At 41.4% G+C, this 27,430-nt stretch overlaps 2 protein-coding genes across 2 annotated transcripts in view; one reads left to right on the top strand and one right to left on the bottom strand.

Moving 5' to 3' along the window:
- The window catches only part of nipal2 (NIPA like domain containing 2), a 28,959-nt gene extending 26,694 nt beyond the window's left edge, over window positions 1–2,265 (bottom strand). Inside the window, exon 1 of the mRNA XM_080427413.1 lies at window positions 1,970–2,265. Coding sequence (XP_080283539.1) covers window positions 1,970–2,086 — 117 coding nt within the window. The 5' untranslated portion in view covers window positions 2,087–2,265. The remainder of the gene's footprint in view (window positions 1–1,969) is intronic.
- Window positions 2,266–11,659: 9,394 nt separating this feature from the next.
- Window positions 11,660–13,102, top strand: kcns2 (potassium voltage-gated channel modifier subfamily S member 2; the record flags this gene model as incomplete). Its single annotated transcript, XM_080425922.1, has 1 exon — window positions 11,660–13,102. One exon carries the CDS (start codon window positions 11,660–11,662, stop codon window positions 13,100–13,102), a length of 1,443 nt encoding a protein of 480 aa, XP_080282048.1.
- Between the last annotated feature and the right edge of the window lie 14,328 nt (window positions 13,103–27,430).

Below are 27,430 nucleotides of genomic sequence, written 5' to 3'. Positions count from 1 at the left end.
GACTTGATGTGTCTAGATTGTGTCACTCTAGAGACAAGGGCTTGTACTCATTCATTATTATTATTAAAATATTTTCAACTACTCATTAACACTCATTATTATTATTAAAATATGTTCAACTACTCATTAACACTCATTAGCACTGTTTAACATCTAAATGTCATGCCTCTTTCAAACTGCACAGTAATTTACCCAACACTGTATACAGTAAAGTACATATAACTCAGTGTCATCAGATCTTTCCGTTTTAAGATTTGAATTCCCATTTAATTTTTTGGGGGTGTTTTTGTGCAAATGTGTGAATGTACACAGCCAATAAACTATTTCTGATGAGAGTGCATAAGAGGGAGGAGGGAATGGTCATCATCACCAATCAGAACAAAAAAAAAAGCCCTGAATGCTCGTACTGGTGTTTTTAGTTACACTTGCTGATCAGATCTCTAGTCAGGTTTTGAGCCTCTGGGTGGAGCGAATCCGATGCTGACAATTTGATATCACAAAAACCTATTGGGCCAAGTAATAATGGTCGAAAAAGAACAATAACAAGGTAAATTGACCTGCCCTCAGAGGTGCTACACAACTAACAGGAGTGTGAAATGGGAAATCAATCTGTCAATCAAACCTAGTTTGTGCATGACCACACAGCCCTGAGAAGTGGCATTCAGCCAGATTAACTTGAAAATACCTGTATGGGTGTTGACTGCATTTATTTTCAGCATTTTTCTGCTTTTTTTAGATGGTCAAGTATAGAGAAATGGGAAACGGGGCAGAGAGAGAGAGAGAGAGAGAGTGAGAGGGTACACGTGCAGGACAAGGCGGGAGTTGAATTCATTGAAAGAGCCAGGATGGCACTGGGTGCTGGTTGGCAAATTTCCAGTATTGTACAGTAGTTGTATTCTTTCACAGCCTAGCCCCGGGGCCATTACTCACACCCAATCACCGCTCCCACCCTCGCTCGGTTTCTCTGTGATTCCCTCTCTCTCTCTCTGCCTGTGCCCCCGCACCTCTACCCACCCCTGACTTTAATGTCACAGAAGAGTAACTAGCAAGAAACAAAGAATGGACTGACACAGGATTGGAAGACGAGCATGAGGAGAATGTATATGCCAGGCAGTAGGAGGGAGGACATGCGTTATACTAGCGCACACACACACACACACACACACGAACACACGAACACACACACACACACACACACACACACACACACACACACACACACACACACACACACACACACACACACACACACACACGAACACAATGAAACAGTGTGGAGGTACAGTAGAGTCTGTGACAACACACACACACACACACACACACACACACACACACACACACACACACACACACACACACACACACACAAAGTGACACAAAAAGTCTTCATGCACAGCACATGCGTGCACAGTGTAGACTGAGAGAGGGAGAGAGAGTGATCATATACCCCCATTATTCTCATTTACATAGTGGCTGCATGAGCCCTTTCAACATGAGGATGTACTTATGATCACTTTAGAAAATAGTTTTGAAGTGTGCCAACATCAATACATCTTAAAGCTGTCAAGCATCCTCATGAGTTGTCATTAACCAAAAAGCTTCAGGGTTGCAGAGTTGTATTTTGGCTTCATAAATGTCCAGTGACAACTTGATTGTTCTCCCTGGCATTAGTTCTGAACGTCCTCCTCTTAACACAGTGAGGAGGGGAGTTCCTAAAAGCTCAAAATGTCTTATCTCTTTCTTCTGATAATAAATTAAGTTCGTATATATTGGTTAAAGTAATGAAAAACAGACACTGATAATGTAATTTAACATTTAGCACATTTAACAGTCTCACAGTCTTATCAATAGGCCTATTTATATGTGACCATGATCGTTGAAACTACCACAGCTCTATATTAGACAATGTACAGTATATGTATTATTTATGATATAAAACTTAAACAACAAAAAAGCTGCAATGACCTACCCTGAGTGGATTCTCTTGGACTTCAGTGAGATAAGAGTTATTAGATCCAGTGACGTAAGAGTTATTAGATCCAGTTGTTATTAGAGGAGTGACAAGTTCAGGACTTGAACTCGCCATGCTTTACCCTACTCTCTCTCAGGAAATTCGCTCGCATCTCATGGAGGAGATCAATCAAAACAACTTTCTTTGCATCTCTACCCGTTTTCCAACCTTGTCATCCCATACAGTAGTTTTACCACACACGACACGTGTCCCTTCACATGAAAAGGTGCTCTCAGGCACGAAGCAGTGTTAACAGGTAGAGTTTTCTTGCTGAGCACACAAGGGAGTGCCCAAAACTCTCCAGTGGCGCACTTATCGGTTCAGTAGGCTATTGGACTGCGAAATGCAGCACCTTTCCCGAAAACAAAATAATAGAATAAAATGGAATGGAATAAATTAGAACAGAACCGAATATAATATATAATAGAATAGAATAGAATAGAAGAAATAAAAATAATATTCAAGAATTTGGCGTGTTGTCCTATTTACAGTTTTGAGAATCATGCTAAAGTAAAAACATAATGGGCTAGTGATCTGGCTAGATCAACGACACAAATCAATCTTAATTATTAAACATTAACGGTTAATTATCGCTAGGCAGCATGTTTCGCACGGTGTATAGAAATGGATAACCTGATAAAATGAGACGGTTTATAGGCTAGTATTGGCTCAAATTAAATTACATTTCCCGCCAATGATGTTGAACTTCCTTGGTCACCAAAACTAAATTAATTTTAAACACCCGCTGACGTGAAGTAAGATATGCAAAGTAACAGTATGTATCCTGATTTTATTGATCATAGTCAATGGAAGTGTGCAAAGAAATTCAGTTTTAGATTTGTCGCCATCTGGTGGGTGGAAAAGGAAATGGCCTATAAAGTAAGCTAACCTGCACTCATACTAGGGGTCAAACTAGGGTGTTTTTATGATTCTGAATCCATTGCAAGCATTTGTTTTGCACCAAAACCACTCCTTGAAAACAAATGCTTGCAATGGATTCAGAATCATAAAAACACCCTAGTTTGACACCTCACATGCTACTCAAAACAGAATTCAATTTAGATATTTTTTTTTATTTTTTTTAAACCAAGGTTATGGTGGGTACCCCAACTTTAAGGAGCTGTCAAAAATTCTCCTAGGGGGACTGCATTTCAGTCTTTGTGAGATGTGTTACTAGACACCTTTACAAACACATTGGTGAAGATTTTTTTTGGTAAGGAATTTATTCCAAGATTTTTTTAATATCCCCTGACTATACGGCACTGCTGCGTAAATTATATATATATATTTTTAACTGCATGATTCAAATTAAATAAATATCACCCACTCATGACTCATCCCCTTTGTAGACCTCATTAGCAGCTGAAAGAGAGTTGGAAAATGGACCCGTATGCAGGGCCAGTTTCATCAGGCGGACCACCCTTTCACCTTTTGATATTTAAGCCATGCACCTGGATGTATTTCAAAGAGATGCATAGAACTACATCATGTTTTCTTTCGTGTCATCCCACTGAACTAGCTTCCTCTTTGCCAACAGACAGATGATGAATGGCTGTTTGTTCTGCTGTGCTCAAAATAAACAAAATTATCCTGTGCAGATGGGACTGCTGCTTTCTTTCAAATGCTAACAGCCTCCCCCGTGACACACACACACACACACACACACACACACACACACACACACAGACACACACACACACACACACACACACACACACACACACACACACACACACACACACACACACACACACACACACACACACACGCACAGTGCATTCATCTTTTCTTTATTTTATTATCATAAATCCTTTTCTGCAACATTATCAGTGGTGGAAAGTAACTACATTTACTTAAGTACTGTACTTAAGTACATTTTTGAGGTATTTGTACTTTACTTGAGTATTTACAATTTCCAATACTTTTACTTCTACTCCACTACATCTTAGAGGCAAATATTGTACTTTTACTCCACTACAATTATTTGAAAACTTTTACTAGTTACTATTCAGATATCAAATTATTATATTATATTACATACATTAACCACCTTAGCCCTATTTTATACGTAGGCTATTTGAAAATAGCCGATCTACAAGCTCACAGCGTTGTGAGCTTGTCGATCTGCTATTTTCAAACATTTTAATACTTTTACTTTTGGTACTCTAAGTACATTTGGATACCAATACTTCTACATTGCAGTATTGATACTTTTACTTAAGTAAAACATTTGAGTACTTTTCCCACCACTGATCATAATTGGTTAGGACACAAACATGCTACAGGTCAAGTGTACTTCTCTAAACATTTGTCTATGCATTATATTATTGGCAGCACCCCCATTTTTTTTAATTTCTGCTCATAAAGTGAAGCACTGGATGTTGGCCAGATGCTGAGATAGACTGTCTACTGGTGTGAGTGCTGTACATACCCTCTTCGGGTTCTACAAGTCAAGGAATTTGAAGAACAATGGGGAATCTTGTCTTGTCTTTGTCTGGCCTAGAATGTAAAGGACTGACTGTATAGAATTGTTAGAAACATATGAATATGATGAACCAAGAAATGCTCATTCTGCTCACTCTAATCCGACACCTCACCTGGAACCTATAGCCCTCGTCATAATCAAGTCAGATTTGATGTGATTATCTCAGCGTGAAGGCGAGGAGGAGAGATGAATACAATCAGTTTATTTCTCCAGCATGTGTGTGTCTGAATATTTTATTTAGCTTTTTCATTTATTTTACAGCGTGTTTAAATCTGTCATGGGAGTTCAGAATCCTGCTCAGCCTCCCCGATGAGAGCCTTTGGCAACTGTCCAGGACACAACATGTGGCTAACTTTATTGACAGCATTTGTCATGGACAGATCGAGGGCCTTTATTGCTTCAGCAGGAATCTGGCACTCCCCTGAACACTGCAGGGAGAGACGGATATGAAACGCCATATCCAAGATGGCAGCTTGACGTTCTCTGTCAAGAATGTCAACATACTTTCTTTTCAAACTCTTATATAATGCTTAATCTATAGACTTCATCGTACGACGTAAGTGTTGCATGCCGAAAATAGCAGATGTGCAGTACAAGCTCACAACAACACATGTTGTGAGCTTGTAGATCTGCTATTTTCGGCATGTGACACTGTCGTACGATAGAGTGTAAAGCAGGCTTAATTCAAAGTGGTAGTGGGAGAAGGTATAGAATAGATGAGGTAGAAATGATCCAGCTCAGTGGCCTTGTGGTTAGAGCGGGGGCTTCAACGTTTTCTTGGCTGAGAGAGAGAGAAAGCAGGGACCCCCATTATATATTGTATAAAATATTTTTTATTTTCATAGATTTCATAGGCAGCTTCATAGACTTGTTTCACAGCACTATCATGTTGGATTCATGTTAATGTGTATTTCCAGACATTTAACCATGCTCTTAAACAATACTTAGTAAACATGACCTTTCACTCTGTACTTTCACTCTTTTCCCCCCCTATTCCAAACCACTTTGCCGAAAATAGCAGATCTACAAGCGCACAACGCCTCGCAACGCGAGGCGTTGTGTGCTTGTAGATCTGCTATTTTTGGCTAAAGTTCTCCTCAGAGTAGGGATGCTTGGTTGAAGTGGTTAATGTAAAAAATCACACAAAGATTTGGCGGACCCCCTGTAGTAACTCTGAGGACCCCCTAGGGGTCCCGGACCCCCTGTCAAAGACCTCTGGGTTAGAGTGTCCCCCCTGAGATTGAGAGGCCGGGGTTCAATCCCCCGGCCGGGTCATAACAAAGACTACAAAATGGGACCCAATGCCTCCCTGCTTGGCACTCAGCATCAAGGGTTGCACTGCGGGTAAGTCCCTGCGACATACTAGCGTCGTGTCCAGGGGCTGTACTTGTACATCATGGCTGGGGGGTGTACTTGTACAAGCCGCCTCAATGGCTCCTGCCCCTATGGGCCACATGGCACAGTTGGTTCCCAAGGCTACTTACTATGGAGGAATGATGGAACAAGAATGGTGGAAAGTTAGAGAGACGGGAAAGGAGAGACGAGGGTGAAAACGCTGAGAGAGGGGTCGAGAGAGAATGAAAGAGAAAGATGTAAGGAGAGATGCATGCAGCGGAGCAGAGGACAGGGAACAGCAGATGTAAAAAATGGACCCCTGCAGGTCCAGAGTAAAATGTATCCTCAGGAGTTTAGTGTGTACGCAACATGAAAACTCCCACACACTCGCTTAAGCCCCTCAGGCTTTGATGGAGAGATGAGATGGAAAGATAACGGTTCTCCGCTCTCTCTCTTTCTGTCTCCATTTCATCTCTCTCTCTGTCCTTTCTGTCCGTTTGTCTATTTTTCCTCTCTCTCTCTCTCTCTCTCTCTCTCTCTCTCTCTCTCTCTCTCTCTCTCTCTCTCTCGTTCACCTTTTACACTCACTCAACTGACAGTCTGTGATGGAAAACTCATCTAAAGCCTCCTAAATGTGAAATAGAGTGATTGCCTCAGCAAAATGAGAGCGAAGGGGCTTTAAAGTCACAGAAGAACGATATTAAAAAATAATAATAATAATAATAATAATAAATGTGATTGATTGCATTCTGCTGAGCACGGAGAACACACCAGAATTTGGAGCCTTTATTTTGAGACACAGTGATACCAAACAAAGTACATTATCTATATTGAGCTTCTGGAAAATCAGCTTAGGAGAAGATTGACATTGAGAGTGCAGCCTATGAATTTCAATACACTTTTGTGACCTAATTCAGACATTATTCTGTTCCAAAGCCAAGCTGTTTAAAAGCAAAAAGAGAAAGCTGGCATAATATCCTGAAGGCAAAGACAGTTTATTTTCTAAGATTTATAGTCCAGCCCTCACATTCCAGTCATAGATCATTTTCATACTGAGCACATTTATTTCCTTGTTCCTTTGTTCAGCTGTTATGGCTGAGAAAAACCATAAAACCGTCTTTCTTCTCAAAACGATTAAATTTATAATGCTATCTCACAAAGTCTCACTCGAAACATGCAAGCCTTAAGGAGAGAGGCTGAAATTTGACAGAAAGGCTGCCGAGTGTGTACTGTGTCAAAATGACAGTGATTTACATGATGCAAGCCCTTTTTTATCACCACAAGTTTCGGAATGATGTTCATTTTCTCTGTCACAGCTTAGGATTTTGAAAACCAGCCAACACCCCAGGAGTGTTTTGGCCTGCTCCATCGCTCAAGTTTAGTACCTCGTTGACTTGCCAGACTATTAGGCTGTTTCCTATTCAAGTGTAGCACAGACAAGATCCCATCACTGACATCTGAATGTTGTTCAGAGCATTGGTTCGTTTACTAGAGAATAACTGAGAAATATGGAATTGCAGTGATGAAAATATAAGATCAAATAATTTCCTTGAAAGGTCATAAACGGATGTTTGCACAGACACTTGTTGACAAATGAGCTACTGTAAGAAGAATATGAGTTTGAATACCACTTGATCTTAATGTATTTTGTTTTCTTATTTTTTCGTAATGTATTTTTTACTTATTTTGAAAATAGTACAAGCCAACGCGTTGAATCGCAGATCTGCTATTTTTTAAATTATTTTATTTCTGCCTATAATACGTTGCACAAAATTTGGACACCAGTGTTAAAGTGGTGAACAATGCACATTTGTGTGTTCAGACATGTCAGTCTGTAGAGCAAAGAGACGATGTGGAGCAAAGCCTGAATGTCCCTCAGCATCCAAGAACCTACACTGACAGAGGACAGTGTGAACATTTGAACATTGATAAAGAAAAAAACATATACCGTAGCCTACACAGTATATAAAGGAAAAATAAATTATGTTGCGATAATGTAATCCTTCCAGCTGCGAGTGATATCAGAGCTGTCACATACTGTACATAACTGTACAGGAAAACATAAAACATTACTTCTTTTATCTTTACACTCCCACATGCACTGTTATGTCTTAACACAATCTGAAGAACACGGATGTGGTCCTAAAAGGGATTATAAAGCATTCCTCCACAGCGAGAGGATGAATCATCATGACAGGTGGAATAGCCAGAATAATAACGAGTAAAAAAAGAAAAAAGAGAAACATGGTGGAATAACAGAGTACGGAGGAAGCAACCCAGGCATTCATTAAGATCTTCTGAGAGCCCCGCCGGAGGAGGATACAGATGGTTTAAATAGGATTATAATCACAACGAAACAGCACCGCACAGTCACAAGATGGATAATGCGTGTGAGAACATTAATAAGAAAAAGACTGGAATGTCCCAATAATATCATCGGAGACGAGGAACAGAGTGTGATTTTTGAGATTTTTATTAAGCCTTCTATAATTATGCCACAAGTGAATCTGGCATATGAGGGCATAGGGGATCTGAATAGACCATGCAGATATCAAGCATACTTCTATGAAGTGTGTGGGTTAAGTTTCAACATAAGAACTGAAGAAGGCTGCATAAGATCTGAGTATGGCTGAAGGTGGACAGATGTCTCGTGGGCGCACAGTCACCTTAATCTCCAAATGGCTAAGAGAAAGCAATGTTTTGGAATGCTAATATAGGCTACTGTCTAAATATCTCATTGTCTTTTACTGCGTTATTAAGCACATTGAGCCTGTCATATGAAATGTGCTACAGTATATACATTTGACTTGGCTTCACTTGTTGAACGTGCACAAAATCTGAGCAAAAGTCCTAAACTAAGGACAGGGACCAATATGGGATGATACAGTATAATTTATCATATACATATCCCCTTAATTAACAATGTATCTTAACAAGTAGCAATTATTTATCTCTACACAGTATCTACTCGGTTTCTCAAATGCCACTATAAGTGCTAAATTGTAATAACTAATATATACATAGACTACACCAATAAGAATGTATATAGCTGTTTTATGCCGGCAGCTGCTATGATCTTTATATTGGGATAGGACAGAGTAGCCCTGAATGAAAGAAAGGGCAATGTTTATATGTTCTATCAGACAAGGACAGGACATATTGTTATGGGAACTAAATTGATATTCATTGGTGGCTGAGGTTTATGTTTGGATTATAGTCTACAATCTTTAATGATCCCATATCATTGCCATGTAGTGGGATTAGTAAACAGCACAAACACAGAGGCACGTAAGTGAAAACAAATGAGAACTTATAGCAACTACCGCCCTGTTTCCATACTTTGTTCTATATGGTTATAGAGAGATTAATTCACAAACAGATCTGTAGTTACCTCGCAGAACAAAAACTGCTGTTCGAATTCCAATATGGCTTCAGAACGAGGTAGACTCGGACAAATACTGCTGCATGGTCATGCCAGGCGATTGGTTTTGATAACACATCTGTGAACTGCATGAAATCCTACCTTGAGGGAAGAGAACAAGTGGTTGATGTCAATGGAACCCTGTCCTCGTCCGTCCTAGTGAACTGGGGTTCCCCAAAGGAAGTACTGTTCCTTCTATACATTAACGACATGAAAGCAGCCTGTTACTGCAATTTGTTCTTGTTCGCTGATGACTCAGCACTCCTGGTCTCGGGTCGAGGACAAAATGCAAGTTGAGGAAGCCCTCAGTTCTGAACTCGGCAACATCCGTACTTGGCTTTCCGATAACAAACTGTCATTACACCTTGGTAAAACAGAATCCATTATTTTTGGGTCCAAACATATCCTTTGTAATGCAAATGATTTCAAGGTCAGAGTTGACAATACAGTAATCTCAAGCAAAGTAGAGGTTATGTATTTGGGTTGTATTCTTGACAACAAACTGACAGGTGAAAAAATGGCATCAAAATGTATCAAGAAAGTCAATCTAAGAACAAGGTTTTTAGGCAGGATATCCTCTTTTGTCAACAAAAGTGCTCTCAAGACTCTAACTGGAGACTTTGATTACGCCTGCACCTCTTGGTTCTCCAACATCTCAATTTCACTCAAAACTAAGCTCCAGACCTCCCAAAACAAACTGAGATGACTACTAAAACAAACTGAGATGACTACTTCTCGGCCTTAAGCTCATGACCCACCTAATTCCAACACACTTTGAGTTTGGGATGGCTCAGGGTAGAAGACAGAGTAAAGCAAATGACAATGCAGGATTAATATTTAAGATAGTCAAAGGACAGAGCCCTCAATACCCTCATACTGTACCTGTCTAACTACAGTACTTCTCCAAAGTGAGTGACACCCACAGCCACAACACGAGAGGGAGCAACCATGATCTGGACTGGTACCACCCAAATTTGGAACAAACTTGGGGAAATTCTCATTCTGATAAAGTTCCACCATTCCACCAAAATGTGGAATGCCCTGACACCATCCATTAAAGGATGTGTATCACTGGTTTCTTTCTAAATTGGCCTGAAAAAAAAAAACATCTATCAGGAGACCACAAGGGGAGGTAAATGTAAATTCCCATGAAAGGAGGTGTCTTTCACTGTCTTGATGACATGTATTATTGTGCACATTTGTATGCTATGTTGATGAATTTAATACATAGGACCACAATGGAAACAAGTCCCCAGGACTTTTTTTGAGTTATCCTTTTAGCCTTAATGTCTGACTGTTCCCCTTTCTGTTTACATTTCTGACTAATCAATCAATCAATCAATCAATCAATCAATCAATCAATCAAAAACCTCGCACAAAAACACAGGTGATGGAGGCATACCTCACACTAATAACCCGTCTCACTGTTCAGATATACCTTCAACAAAAGCAAATCAGCCTCAGTACAAATTAACAAAGGAATTACAGCAGCCTTTTGCTCGCCCGCTGCCTGCGTCTCTGTTCGTTCGTGACTCCCTCTCCCCCTGAGGAGCTGTCCCTTTCAGCACCACGGTGTTGAGATCATTCTGAAGGAGGGCGGTGGGGAAAGCTACGTGTTGCTGCGCAGCAACAGATAGAAAGAGCGGATGGATAGAGATGAGAGGGAGGAATACACGCACGGAAGGAATTCCCTCGCTCAAACAAAAGAAGCAGCCTGTGTTGGGCGTGTGTTAGTATCCTCGGAGAACATGTACGACTGAGTGCGGCGTAACGAGCAGAGCTGATGAATGATTAAATTATATCCCACGGCCACGACAGGCATCGGGTGTATGTTGTGATTGTGAAGGGGGAAGCGTCTTTTAGAGAAAGAACATCGTGGTGACTGACTGCCAGGAAAGCCTTCCTTTTATCTCATCCAGCTGTAAGCACATCAGAGGAAGAAGCGTCTACTAACAGTCAGGAGTCAAGCGACCACGCTCTCCGTCACCACAACTTGCCCACGAGTTCTGAACGAAATACCCATTGTAAAATGCCACCAACTGAGTTAAGATGATGCAGGGACGTTTTGTAGAAATCGCGGAATTGGTTCCACAGTAAAGTAAGTTTATGTCTTAATAGCCTACATTTTATCTTCAATTAGTTAAATGCATATAGAACGCTCCCTCCTGTGCGCGGCTCTGGCTTCAGAACGGATCGATGTTTGTGCACCAAGCTATACTTTGGTGTTGTTTATCTCAAAGGCATTTTGCATGCGTTTTCATAAGATCAAGTCATAGTCTAGTATTTATACCTGTGTGTGTGTGTGTGTGTGTGTGTGTGTGTGTGTGTGTGTGTTCATGCGTGTGCGCGTGCGCAGCTGCGTGCCTGCGTGCATGTGCCAGGGTCTGTTGACCCTCTCTTTACAGAAATGACTGGTCAAACACTGGGGATGTTGGACGGCGAGTCCTACACTGGGGGAGATGTCGCCATCCGCATCAATGTCGGTGGCTTCAAGAAGAGTCTTCTGTCCAACACACTGTCCCGGTTCCCGGAGACAAGACTGGCCCGCCTGCTCCTCTGTCAGTCCAAAGAGTCCATACTGGAGCTCTGCGACGACTACGATGACACAGACAAGGAGTTCTACTTTGATAGGAACCCAGCACTATTCCCCTATGTGTTGAATTTCTACAATACAGGACGGCTGCACGTCATGGCCGAGTTGTGTATTTTCTCATTCAGTCAGGAGATAGAGTACTGGGGCATCAACGTGTTCTTTATTGACTCCTGTTGCAGTAGTGCCTACCACTGCAGGAAGATGGACCCAGACCGAGGAGAAGACTGGGAAGACAGGAGCGAAGCAGGGAGCACTGCCTCGTCTTTTGACGAGCTGCTGGAGTTCTACAACGACGCCACCAAGTTCGATAAGCAGCCTTTAGGAAGCGCACGGAGGCGCATGTGGCTGATGTTGGATAACCCTGGGTACTCCGTTGCCAGTCGCATTATCAGCAGCCTCTCTATTGTGGTTGTACTGGGTTCAATCGCCACTATGTGTATGAACAGCATGACAGAGTTCAGCTTACTGGACAATGAGGGGCAACGCACTGAAGATCCCCGGTTCGAGACTGTGGAACATTTTGGCATCGGCTGGTTCACTTTTGAGCTGGTTGGTAGGTTCGTAGTGGCGCCGGACCTCCTCCATTTCTTCGAGCACCCGTTAAATATGATAGATCTAGTGTCCATACTTCCTTTTTACCTGACGCTCGTCATCAACCTGGTGGCGGAGAGCAGCCCCGCTCTGGCCAACCTGGGCCGGGTGGCGCAAGTACTGCGGCTGATGAGGGTGTTCCGCATCCTGAAGCTCGCCCGTCACTCCACGGGGCTGCGCTCCCTCGGCGCCACGCTCAAGAACAGCTACAAGGAAGTGGGGCTGCTGCTTCTCTATCTAGCTGTCGGGGTGTCATTTTTCTCCGTGATGGCCTACACCGTAGAGAAAGAGGACAGTGACGATCTCTCCACTATACCCTCATGTTGGTGGTGGGCCACAGTGAGCATGACAACGGTTGGGTATGGCGACGTGGTGCCGGTGTCCATAGCAGGCAAGCTGACGGCCTCAGCGTGCATCCTTGCCGGAATCTTAGTGGTTGTGCTTCCGATTACGCTCATTTTCAATAAGTTCTCCCTCTTCTACAAGAGACAGAAACAACTGGAAATCGCAATGAGATGCTGTGATTTCGACGAGGGGATAAAAGAAGTGCCCTCGGTCAACCTAAGGAACTATTACGCACACAAAGTCAAATCACTCATGGTGAGCTTGTCAAACATGAGCCGCAGTTCGCCGAGTGAACACAGTCTTAATGAGTCAATACACTGAAAGACTTTTATTGAATGGTTCCGAACAAGGACAACTGCAGTAAATGAGAGAGGTTTTGTGAAAGTTTGTTAATAACACATCGCTGCGCACAGAGCTGTCCGTAGTGCTGAATTGTCTGATTGAGAAACGCCACTGCAAGAGATAAAAGATTATTTATTGTTGTTACATCCCATTAGGAGGGTCAGATTCTTGGATTTTGGCTCCTTGACATTACAGCAACCAGAAAAAGAGCAAAACTAGCAATAAAACAACAAATAACAGTGAAAATAGTACAAAAAATATGATACATTATTGCACAATGTAAGGTGCCTTCCTTTGGGTGCTGTGTCACTATATACATATATATGTATATATATATATATATATATATATATATATATATATATATATATATACAGTATATATATACTATACACAGTATATATATACAGTGCATATACAGTATATATATTTATATATAGTCTGTTTGTGTTTTGTGTGCAAATGTTCTGTATGTGTGTATATATACAGTATATGTTTGTACAATTATAAAATGTCAGGTGCCTGTGTGTGTGGGATGTTTTTGATAATACAAATGATGTCTGTGTGTGTGTGTGGGGGGCATATATGTATGTAGTTGTTTGCATGTTTGTGTGTGCACATATATGCACAACCACGTGTGTGTGTGTGTGTGTGTGTGTGTGTGTGTGTGTGTGTGTGTGTGTGTGTGTGTGTGTGTGTGTGTGTGTGTGTGTGCGTGTGTGCGTGCGTGCGTGCGTGCGTGCGTGCGCGTGCGTGCGTGTGCTGGTCCAGGCCTTGAGGCTGCGGTACGGTTTGCCAGATGGTAGCAGGGTGAAAGAGTCTTGTGTTTAGGGTGGCTGGCCTCTTTGATAATTACTGACACATTGTATATATCCTAGATGGAGGGACGCTGACATCCACTGATACACTGAGCTGTCCGTACCACCCTCTGCAGCACTTTGTGGTTGAGTGCAGTGCAGTACCCATGTGAGGGAGGGAGCATCTAGTCAGGATGCTGTCGGTTCTGACTCTGTAGAAGGCCCATAGAATCTTGGGCCCCATGCCAAACGTTTTCAGCCGCCTATGGAGAAAGAGGTGCTGCTGTGCCCTTTTCACCACATGGCCAGTGTGCTCGTCCCAGGTGAGGTCCTTGGTGAAGTGAACACAGCGGAACTTGAAGCTGCTGACTCTCTCTACACCAGACGCTTTGGTGATGGGGCCCAGCCACGCTCCTCTCTTCCTGTAGTCCACGATCAGCATCTTGGTCTTGTTGACATTGAGAAAGGTTGTTCTCTTGGAACCACTGTGTAAGGTTTCTTGACCTCTCTCCTGTAGGTTATAGACCCACTTCCCAATTGTCTGCCCTGCAGTAGCTCAGTGCAATAATGTATCAATCTGTGTAAATAACAATATTAAAGCAAATTACTTCATTCAACACTCTGATTAAAATATTACACTGTGCATTTGTGGTTACTTCAGAAAATTGGCCAACTGTTCAGACATGGAAATAGACTTTGGTTAAAAAAAATATATATAATCCAAAAGACAGAGGGTTCAATAGTTGTTTACAGTTGTGAGCTGTGGTGTGTCACACGTTGATATAATCAAAGTGTAGTTTACCATTCAGCTGTACTTGTGATCAAATGTGCCTGAAATATCTTATCTTATCTCTTCTGAAAGAGTTCGATGTATTGTTGTAGTGTTGCAACAAGTTGACTTCAGATGTGTAGTTGAAGCAAATTATATTAAAGAAAATATCTATAATACTGCTTCATATTCTTACATGTAAACAGTGAGCTGGCTTGCGCACATTGACATGTGACTTGACATGTGTTACTTGTAAGGTAAAATGTGTATTATTGTAGGCCTGAGCCTTTTATATTGTGATAATAAAACATGCAATTGTCACCTTGAAGGGAAAACAAAGCTTGTGATAGTACATGACACAATATCTAATGATATTTGACGGGTATGGAAACCACCACTCATAGCTGCCATGTTGAATAAATGTATATTCACCACCTCCATTTGTTTTTCTTTTTAGTTACAGAACCATCATAATAGTCAAGCAACAGGTGTTTGTTATCGGTGAATAAGTATTTTAACCATACTAAATGAAGTTATAACAATGTGCCTTATGGTTTAGGTCAGAAGATTATTAAAATGTCATGCAAATAGTATGTTCAGTTCCTTTTTTATTTAAATTCTTTAAATATTTTTGGGGCTCTAATTGATAGTATTTAGTGGAGACAGACAGGACACAGGGAGAGAGAGACGGGAAGTGACACACAGTAAAGGTCGTTGGGCTGACACCCTGTCAGGCTGCATTAGAGCCTGGTTTGCGCCTGGACCGCTAGGCCAGTGGATGCCCACAAATAGTCTGTTTAATGCCAATGTCACTAAATTAAGCATATAACAACAAAACTGAGCTACGTAAAATAAATACTACTATAATTTCCCCACAACACAGACACAAATAGTTTTCCTGCTGTTGTTACAGAATGTCTTTGAATGATTTTCTGCTCTCCAATCAGCTCATCTCCATGGTAGCAAGAAACCAAGTCAGCTCCCTCTTCTCTGTTGTTTTGTACATCTTAGTGAATTAAGGGATAAAATAACCCACATTATCTCCCCCCCATCAAGTTTAAACACGTTGAACTGAGTTGTTCTCCTTTTGAGTCAGAGCAAAGTTAATCTGCTCCCCAGGTCAGCCTACTATTAATCAACAAGGGGATGAATGCAACGAGTCACTGGCAACTATAAAGGCCAGTGACTGAAAGTGTCCCTCAATAATGATGTATTCATGTGATTTGTCAAGATAATGACGAAATATAAATGACTTATCAGTTTCTGAGAGCACTCATTCGAGCAGCATGTCAAAGGTCTGCCTTTTTTTTATTTGAGATTCTCACACACTTGGCAACATAGATCTTATGTTTGAAAATAAAAGACGTGTTTAATACGACCACAGCTCATTCACAAAGGAAAGAAAAAGGGAATATGTTTGAGAGAAAATATAACTTGGGGTGGTTGTATTTTGTCATCTATTGAGACATTTAGATCGTGTTAAAGGTCTTACCTAGACACAGGATCTGACAGGAATTTTGACCTGATGGTCAAGATTCAATTTATCCCCTGAGCAAGCAGGCAGGCTCTATTAGCTCAATGGTAAACAATTTTAGCACCGGGTTCAAAGGAAAGTTACATTACTTTAACATTAAGAATTTTACTGTGTACAATTTTACTGTGTATTTGGGTGGAAAACTTGTATTGCAATTTATATACATTGGTTTGGAGTCATGTGGACACAATGCAGGCACAATGCAGGCACATGATAGACCAGGAGCGTTGATTCATTTAAGGAAAGATAGTGAAACACTGTGTGTGTGAAACACTTTAATGATCACAAAGACCGTTTTAAATAATACTCATCAAAAGGTTAATGATCATTTCTAAACGCCTAATGAGAAACTTGCATATGGCTGGTTGTTTCCTAACAACCATTTGTGTGTATATAGCTCACTTGAAATTGTCTCTTCCCTCAGAGACCAATTATATCATATCCTGTTGTTAAGGCATTTCCATGGGGAACAAGTCCAAAACACCAATTCTGCAAACTAGCAACAGAAAATAGCAAATGAATTGAATGTGACAGCAGGTGACATTTTACCATAGTAACAAGAGCATAATAAAATAAATAAATAATGGCTTTCAATCTGAGAAAAACAAAAACCAATGAGAACTCTGTTGATGCTCTCACTACGTTGCACATGTGTTGGGTGTTATATCTGAGACAAGTGCACAAATTATGTCAATTATTTTCAAGGACGATAATCACACGGCAAGGCATTTGTGGGAAAAAAGAGCAGAAATGTAACCTACCACAGTTGGGGGATAAAATAAAATGACGAGATTTTACCAACGGCCTCGTTTTATGCGTATGTATGTACTAGGGAAGCAAGAATGAAAGAAATTCAGTGTAAACGATAGTTCATGTAGACACGGCAGGCAGAATGTTTCTATTTCATTCATACTCCCCGGACCCCCCCATTCGCTAACAAGCTTATTCAGTTGTACTCCTTTAAGTCATACGTTCAACCCCTTGTCATTCTCATTCGCTACAGGCTAACTCACTCACGCCCTTTTATACCCACAGTGCATCTCAGGCGGTTCATTTAAGCAGCCTCTGTTCTCTGTTCATTCTATGTGCTTGGCTGTCAGTGCCGGTTGTACAGCTGTAGGTTTTCAAATTTTCAAATTTCTTGGTTGCTGAACTAATGCATTTTGCTAGCTGCTGCGAGCTGTCATCTGCTACTTATCTACGGTTTGTGTGCTGCTCTACGATATTTTGGTGCTATATGAGATGATTTGCTAATGATGCTGACTTTAACACTGCTACAGCAGCCAATGCTTCTTCTATTATTGCTGCTAACACTACTGTGCTCATAGCTCAAAGCTAATACAGCATGCTTGCTGCCCATGTACAGTAGAAGCTTGGTTGTAGGCTACTCCCTTTTACCATGTGGAAAGCTGGAATTGTTGTAGCTAAAGCTAACGTAGCATGCTGCTGCATGTAGAATCTTTGTTTGTTATACAGCACTGCACAGTTAGCATGCTTGCTTCCCATGTGGAAAAATCGAATTGTTGTAGCTTAAAGCTAACAGCATGTTGTTGCCATGTAAAAGCTTTGATTGTTTGTTCAACACTGCACAGTTAACACAGCAGGCTTGCTTCCCATGTAGGCTACTCCCCTTTACCTCATCAGGTAATGAATCTTGGCTATTTTAGATTATTATTATTATTGTTTACTTAAGGTATAGAAGTAATGGAGTTATTTGGGCCAAATTGTTTTTCCAAAATAAGTACTGCTTCTAAGTTCTAATGCTGTTCTGCTGAGGCACTCTTGACTCTGGGAATACCCACAATGGTGCAGTGCCATCTAGTTGGCTCTGAAGCTTCAAGCAGAGTTTCCAACAGTTGTATTGCTACTGCTCGCTCAAATGCTTTTATAATATGTTTATACTTAAGGCTGTCGTAGACAATCTGTGTGCAACGGGGCATAATATAAGACAAGTCAAATTCAGACATGTACTCAAGCCAGGATAGGAAAACACAGCATGTGTATCAAATCAGTGTTGCCATGTATGCTTATTATAAGCGACTTTGGGATCGTGTTCCGTAAGTCACAGCAAATATATTACTGAACAGCGTTCATGGGAAGGAACCCCAGATTCATATGTAATCACGGTGCAAAAAATGTTTAATATTCTAAACATTTGTTTTGCGACTTGTTTTTATAGACTTGGCCGCTTGTTTCTCTTACAATCTGGCAACACGGCGTGGTGGTGTCATGTGACTTTCCTTGGGAGTAATCAGGAAGTCTCATACAATACAGCAATGCATCTTGGGTACTGTAGTCTATGCAACTGACAGTCATATCATGGGGATCAGTTCAATGCTACTGTGTGAGAATAAGGTGAAAGGGCAAGGGTGTTTTCTTTTTAACTGGTCATGTGCAGGCATTATGGCAGTGTAACTGTCATGTTAAATAGGTACACAACTATCATGGGATATTCAAGTTAATTTAATCCACTCAGTGAAGCTGTTATTTCTGCATTCCTGTTCTATTCACTTAATCAACGCTCAAGTTCAGGTAACTATAATATGGGTGGATTAGTTTGCAGAGGCTTAAATAGATAATTACTTCATGGTGGATTTGAAGTCTTGTGAAATGGGGTGATTGCTTCAATTGTAGTGGGTTGTCCTCCAGGGGGTGCCATTTAGAGGGCAAACAAAGGTTAATCTGATTCTCAGATGCAGGTAGATTCATTAGTGCACTGAAGCTAATTTGCACGTTACTTCTCTTTTAGCTAACCATGTCATTGTAAAGAGATATTCATTGCTTGAATTCACACTGCTTCTGTTTTCGTTTCATGATTGACTGCTATTATGGTGATCCAAGGCTTTGATGGCATGACCATCTTTCCATCACGGATGCCGGGAAGGTTCAGGTTGGGTTTCCGTTAGTTCTAAAGTGCGAGCTACTGATTCTACTACTAAAAGGGGCTGTTGTATAGCATTATGTAGCATTGACACCGTACTGCTATTCAAGTCAAAAGCTTAACAGGTAATGTGAGGTAAGGATTGTAGTATATGTAAGAAGGGTTAATGGAAGTAGTTTGGAAGAAGAGCAGATAAGGGTAGCTATTGTATTCATTGTGGATTGAAGCTCGTGAATGGGGTGATCGTTTTAACTGTAATTATCTCTAGGGGGTGCCATTTAGAGGGCATACAAAGGCTAATCTGATTCTCTGCTGCTTCAATTTCTATCATCATTATGGATTGGATTCATCGTTTGATGAGCTAACTTGCATGTTACCTTCACTTTTAGCTTAAACATGTCTTTGTAAAGGGATATTCATTCATTGCTTAAACTTATTCTACTTCTGTTTTATGTTTCTTGAGCAACTGCCCATTATGGTGATCCAATTCTGACGATGGCATGAACTTCTGTCCATCATGGATGCTGGGAAGGTTCAGGTTGTGGGTTGCTGCCGGTCTTCATAACTACTGCAGCGATATGGTCATTGCCGAGCAGTTCTCAAGATCACCTTGGTGGTATAACTGGATCTACTTCTGCCGAAGTCATGAGAGGCAGGTCATCATTAATCAAATCTAAATTTATTCTGGTTCAAGCTTACTGAAAGCCATGTCGGTTGCTCACTGCTTGATCTGTGTAACCCACTCACACTGATGTTCTAAAGGAACGGCGTCCATAAAATCCAGGCGTACGTCAAATGGTATGGATCGTTTAATGATCTCGGACATTTAAGTATTCTGGGATGGTCGCTTTATATTGAACTTATTACTTATGGGTGTTTAAATCGCTCCATTCTATGTTGGGATTGTGATAGTGAAATGTTGTGAAAAGTTAATGCATGATTTGACTCAAAAGTAGCTTGGATCACTCGGCTCATGTGTCGATGAACGCAGCTAGCTGCGAGGAGTTATGTAATTACTAAGCGGAGGAAAGAATCTTAACTAATGTAGATATTACTTGGAAGCAGTTTCTATCAGTATCTTATGGGTTTCTTAGATGTGGGGAATACTTTCTTGCACTGAAAGCTTTAACCCCTTGCATGACATTTCCATTCCTGTCTTCTCTTTCAGTCACATGTTTCAATTCCTCTTAAGCACTCTAAATCAGTTAATTATTCTTATGGAATATCAGTTATTGTAAGAACTGATACCGCTTTATTCTAATGGAATATCAATTATTGTAAGAACTGATACCGTTTTTGTCCGTTCTCTTCTATGTCTCGCTACCTTCAACGGCGGTTAAATTCTGGGGGAGATGAACCTTGTTCGGATGTTGGGAGGGCCATGTCAAGGCTTGGTTCGCTGCCAGGAAGCAGGATGCCTTCAGATGTGGACTGCCCCAAGTTGTTCACTCCTTTCGGATTGGTGCTGCAACTCAGCAGCATCTTTGGTTCCATCATTCACACTGAAAGCCATGGGTCGTTGGTCATCTGCTGCTTATATTATTATGTTATATCCGTTAAATACGGATAAAATTTCTTCTGCTCAAAAAGCTATGAGTGTAAATGTACGATCAATTATGGAATAAATCAGGAGTTGCATAATTGATGCCATGTTAAGTAATTGCTCCTGCCTGAGCGCAGGTTGGGGGTCAGGTAAAACACTATAGCATCGGTCGTGTTATGGTCTCACGTAGGCTATAGTGTGGTATTATGATATGGTATCTTTTAAAGTATAACTGGTAAAACACTATAGCATCGGTCGTGTCATGGTCTCACGTAGGCTATAGTGTGGTATTATGATGTTATGGTATCTTTTAAAGTATAACTGGTAAAACACTATAGCATCGGTCGTGTTATGGTCTCACGTAGGCTATAGTGTGGTATTATGATGTTATGGTATCTTTTAAAGTATAACTGGTAAAACACTATAGCATCGGTCGTGTCATGGTCTCACGTAGGCTATAGTGTGGTATTATGATGTTATGGTATCTTTTAAAGTATAACTGGTAAAACACTATAGCATCGGTCGTGTCATGGTCTCACGTAGGCTATAGTGTGGTATTATGATGTTAGGGTATCTTTTAAAGTATAACTGGTCTTCATATGCTTCAGTGGTTTAGGTTGGTAGGCATGGTTTACCTAAGGTTGGTCGTGTTTGGTCTCACGTTTACCTTAATGTGGTAGGCTTATAGATAGGTAAATTTATAAGCTTTGGTCGTGTTGGGTCTCACGTATGCTTAATGGTGGTTTAGATGGTAGGTTTAGATGGGTAATTCACTATAGTGTATTCCTTCTATATCAGGTCACCGTCCGGGCGAGCGGGACTTGCCTAAAGGGTTAGCATTGCTGCCATCATATAGAAGGAATTAGACATTGCTGTCTATACACATAGTTATTCATAAGTTCATAGTTTATTTCCTTTAACATCAGAACACAGTGGTGTTTTGCCAAATGTGCATCTAATAGTCGCTGCTGGCGCAGGATGTCGGCTTTAGATGTGAAGGGCATCTTCGGTATGCATTTAAAGGAAATGTGTCAACGCTGACACTCACATAGTTAATTCATGTAGCATATTTCATTTATATCAAATGGACTTAAATGGAATTGCGTCAATTTGATGCTTTTACTGATAAACATTCTCATATAAGGTAAGGTGTGGCTCTGTATTTGCTCACTGCAAGTGAGCGCGTGTTGGGGGTTTGTGATTGAAGATCTGTGTCATTTTGCACAGGAAATCTTTTAATATCACATGAGCAGAGTCACACCGCCAAACTTGAATGCAATATCATTGCATATATGGTAACGGTCATATATTAATAAATGGTTAAATGGTTCATTACGGTCTGGTTATTTCTGAGCTGAAGTGTCTAAATGAAATTCAGTGTAAACGATAGTTCATGTAGACACGGCAGGCAGAATGTTTCTATTTCATTCATACTCCCCGGACCCCCCCATTCGCTAACAAGCTTATTCAGTTGTACTCCTTTAAGTCATACGTTCAACCCCTTGTCATTCTCATTCGCTACAGGCTAACTCACTCACGCCCTTTTATACCCACAGTGCATCTCAGGCGGTTCATTTAAGCAGCCTCTGTTCTCTGTTCATTCTCTGTTCATTCTATGTGCTTGGCTGTCAGTGCCGGTTGTACAGCTGTAGGTTTCAAAACTCCTCCACCTCCCCGGCCTCCTCCCTAGCATCTGATGTTGGCAGGATAGTTTTGTAGATGGCGTTGTATTATGGTGATGGTTGTACATTAAGGGTTTAATGTCGTGTCATGTTATAACTGGTGTAATAACTGTGGTGTAATAACTGTTGTGTAATAACTGTTGCGTTATAACTGTTGTTTCTGTGTTGTACTGTGGTTCTATGATTCTGTGTATTGTACTCCGTGGTTCCATGATTCTGTGTATTGTACTGCGTTTTTGGATTGTACTATGTTGTGGTTGTTTAATTATGCATTGATGGTTCAATGTTATGTTAAACTGTATTATGTTTCATGCTTTCTGTCTCTCCTCTGTCTCTCCCTCTCTCTTTTCCCCCGACACGGTCGAGGCAGAAGGCCGCCACCCTAGAGCCTAGGGTCTGCCTGACGTTTTCTCCCAGTTAAGAGGGAGTTTTTTCGTTGCCACTGTCGCTAATTGCTTGCTCAGGGTGGGATCGTCGGGTCTCTTCTCTACATGTAAAGTGTTGAGACAACTTTGTGATTTGACACTTTAATTGAATTGAATTGAATGCTGCTCTGGGGTTTGTGATTGAAGATCTGTGTCATTTTGCACAGGAAATCTTTTAATATCACATGAGCAGAGTCACACCGCCAAACTTGAATGCAATATCATTGCATATATGGTAACGGTCATATATTAATAAATGGTTAAATGGTTCATTACGGTCTGGTTATTTCTGAGCTGAAGTGTCTAAATGAAATAGAGAGGTGTGTGTGTGTGTGTGTGTGTGTGTGGGTCACCCATGGCGTCTGAGGAGGGAGATGGAGTTGTCTGGCCGCTCTGCCGCCTCCCGAGTCATGTTGCAGCTGAATCATTAAGCATGATTTATACTTTGTCTTACAACGGTGTTACACACCGAAAATAGCAGCTCTACAAGCTCACAACGCATCGCATCCACAACGCATAGTGAGCTTGTGGATAGGCTATTTTTGGTGCATGACAGCGTTGTACGATCAAATGGCCATTACCCATGGACTGGTGATAAATGTCAAATGAAGGGCCCGTCCTGTGTCTCTACTGGCACAGGAGCTGAACACAGATGGTAGACGGACTATCGAGTCATTAGAGGAAGGCAATAGCAAACATCTGCTTCCCTCCTTCACAGCAGTGGCCGGCTTTAAAAAATAAAATAAAAAATACAGTCCAAGTTTATTTTTTCCATGTGAAACAAGTGCTGCTTCATTAGACTGTGCAAGAGTTGAATGCATGTTTACCAGTTAGAAAATTGTAAGGATGAAGGTGTGTGTGTGTGTGTGTGTGTGTGTGTGTGTGTGTGTGTCAGACAGTGTGTGTGTGTGTGTGTGTGTCAGACAGTGTGTCTAATGCTAAGCCTATTGAAGAACAACAACCTCCATCTGCACACCAAGTTTGCTGTCTACAGGGCTGTCTGCATCACCACCCTCCTCTACAGCTGTGAAGCATGGACACATCAAGTTCCTGGAGCGCTTCCACATCGGATGCCTACAGCGCATCCTGGGCCTCACCTGGCATGATCGTGTGAATATACATACTGGAATACTTGCAAAGACCAACTGCAGAACTATTGAGGCCATGATCACCCAGCAGCACCAACTGTGCTGGCTTGGACACGTGATCCGGATGCCCCAAGACCGACTGCCAGTTTCACCATGGCCGGTGCTTGGCAGGAGGGCCGAAGAAGAGGTACAAGGACCAGCTGAAGACCTCACTGAAGAAGTGCAAGATCAGGCCAGAGGACCTTGAGGCTGCTGCTACTGACCGTGAGCTCTGGCGGCAGCACTGCTATGAAGGAACTCACAGGCTGGAGGAGGACAGGACTGCCAGAAGCCAGCAACAAAGACTCAGGAGGAACACACCCGTGATTGCCAGTAATACTACCACCACTACAACCTACACATGCCCTACCTGCATTAGAACATGTGGTTCCAGGATAGGACTCTTTAGCCACCTTAGAACCCATCGTTAAGGACTTGAGTGGACGTCATCATCGGATTCGCTGGACAACTAAGCAAGTATGCTAAAGTAAATAACTGTGTGTGTGTGTGTGTGTGTGTGTGTGTGGCAGACAGTGTGTCTAATGCTGAGCCTATTGAAGCTTGCAGCAACCTTCTCCAGTTTGTCTGTAGTGGTGGTACAAAACTCTGTTACTAAGCAAGTGGAACTATGTTTTTGCACATTACCATCTGCTACTATCCACTCTGCTTTAAATAGTGTGGGAAGATTGGATCTTGCTTTCTTGCGTGCAGCATATTTTTCTGCATCCCCCCTTTCCACCCCATTCCCACCTCATGTCATCCATAGACGTTTACATAAATAATCTCTACCTCATTACTTGAAGTGTTCTATAGCTAATTATCACATATTCTGTAGACACTGTGCAAGTAATCATGATCACTTTATTTGTGTAGCACCTTTCACACAGTCTGCAGCTCACAGGAAAATAAAAAACAAAAGGTTATGAACCGCTCTAAAGTTATAAATGTTAAGTAAAACAGTATTTAAATGGAACATGAATAAAATAAAGACATTTTCAATGAGTAATACAAAACAAACTAGAAAAAGTGCTCCACGGAGCACAGGTCTCCGCCAGGTCAGGTATTGTGGCCTCCTGGTGGCGCTATAATGGGCCAATGTGAAAAGGGTGCCATTTATTTTTAGGCCTTGCATGGCAATAGCACACTGACTGCATTCATGATTTGAGGCATTTTATTCAAAAAAATTGTTTTGCTAAATTAGACCTGCTGGTGGCGCTATAACAGGCCAATGTTAAAAGGGTAGCATTTGTTCCTCAACATAGTGTAATAAGTTTGACCGCAATCGGACGCTGTGTTCATTTTTTTAGATGTGAATCTTAGCTAATCAGGATGGAATATGAAAAATGAAACAGATCCGGCTTTATCACATGACTATAGAGATCATGTGTACCGATTTGCGTGAAATTTGGATAAAATCGGAAGGAGTAATATAAAGAAATATGTTTTACATAAGTCGGCCTCCTGGTGGCGCTATAAAAAGCAAAAGTGAAAAATGCAGGGCAAAGGTTTTTCCTTGACCTCTACGGAGTGCGCATACAGAGTTTTACACAGATCGGTGCAGTTATAGGTGAAAACACAAATGGACCTGTTATAGCGCCATGAGGCACCATGAGGCTGATTTGAACATTTTCAAGTGGCATTTCTTCCTCGGCCTAATGGGAATGTGCGCGCAAAATGTCATGGAAAAAAATATGTTTTGCACAAAGCGGCCTCCTGGTGGCGCTATAACAGGCCTGTGTGAAAAATGTGAGGCAGAGGTTCTGCTCTGGCATCCAGGGAGTGTGTGTGCACAGTTTGGCTGCGATCAAGCCAACGGTGCCGGAGATTAGCTGTACACAAAATGACAGAATGACACACGGACGGACGGACGGACACACACACGGACGGACGGACAGGGGGTAAAACATACTCTCTCGCCAAGCCATAGCGAGGATCCAGTCCAACCCAGCGGTGCCTGGAAAGCGGACTTTAAACAGATGATGATGATGATGTGGTAGAGTGTTGCAGAGTTGGAACATAAGGTGATAGGGTATCTCTGATATAAAAAAGTGCTTGGCCATTTCAAGCCTTATATAAAAGTACAAGACTTAAAAATCTTTTCAAAAAGAAACTGGACAGGTGTTGTATGTTCCCTTTTCTTATTTTTTGTTAAGAGACTAGCAGCCGTGTTCTGAATAAGTTGGAGTTTATCAATAGACTTCTTGGGCAGGCCGGTAAAAGGTGCATTACAGTAGTCCAGTGGCTAGAGATAAAACTCTGAGAGACCTTCATTGATCCAGATCATCTTGTGTATGTGAGAGTGAAAACTGAAAAACAAGTCTAATTACTGTGTGGTTCCATTGTGAATCCTGGATTTCATGTCACCAGTCTATAATGTAGCCTATCTACGTATGATCTGACTGAATACAATATTTTCAAATACAGTATATAAAACGTGTGAAAAAAACTGTATACTTGCCTACTGGCAGCACGCATAATAAATTTGATGTACACAGCTTGCCACACTGTAAATATAATGCAACAGTGATCCATCTGAGGGAATGGAAAAATATCAACATATATATACTTTGAGTTAACTAGTTCTAAGTATGGACATGGTTATGTGTGGGACTAGATGCATGCTGTTCAGGAGATTAATACAATCAAATGCTTTGGAATCACTGGCATCTGAGTTTGTGAATAAAAATAAACTGGTGCAGTACCCATTGTCAGAGTACTAGGCATATGGGCAAAAACACGACACAGACCCCTGGATTTATAGATTGATGTGAAAACTATTCACACACAAAATGACATTTGACTACCAAATTCTAATCAGCTCATCCTTGCGTCCAAGTGGATGTTTGTGCAAAATGTGAAGAAATTCCCCCCAGGCATTCCTGAGTGTATGTATCTACATATCGTGTTTGCAACGTTGGGATGGACGTATGTATGGATGGATGTACATTCTGTACATACAGTATGGATGTAGATTATAATGGATGTATAATGGATGTAAAATATAATGCCTCCGGCTATGGCTTTCACAGAGGCATAATCAGAGACTCAGGCAGAAACCTGGGGCATTATCTACTGTAGGGTGAATGAGATACAAGAGTGACTGACTTTGATCTAAGTCCTAGATATTCAAAGCTTTGGAACTTCCCGAATAGAGGTTGTTGTACAGTTAAAAACGTCGGAAAGAATTAAGCAATGCCACTGCCCATTTCCTCTTCTCTAACAGATTGTTGAAAGCCATAATTGGGAGGAGAGGCTTTAATGGGTGCAGCTGAACCGGCCTATGACAGCCAGGTACAGTTACGTTTATGCTCAGAGATAAAATCATTAATAACTAGAAAAAGTGCTCCTCGGAGTACAGGTCTCCGCCAGGTTAGGTACGTTATTGCGGCCTCCTGGTGGCGCTATAATAGGCCAATGTGAAAAGGGTGCCATTTATTCTTAGGCCTTTCACGGCAATCGGACACTGCATTCATGATTTGAGGCATTTTGTTCCAAAAATGTGTTTTGCTAAATTAGACCTGCTAGTGGCGCTATAACAGGCCAATGTGA

The sequence above is a fragment of the Gymnoscopelus braueri genome (assembly GCF_963280865.1).
Source record: "Gymnoscopelus braueri genome assembly, chromosome: 4".
Lineage (NCBI taxonomy): Eukaryota > Metazoa > Chordata > Actinopteri > Myctophiformes > Myctophidae > Gymnoscopelus > Gymnoscopelus braueri.
The sequence above is the reverse complement of the archived record's forward strand: the minus strand, read 5'-3'. Positions and strand labels throughout refer to the sequence as shown.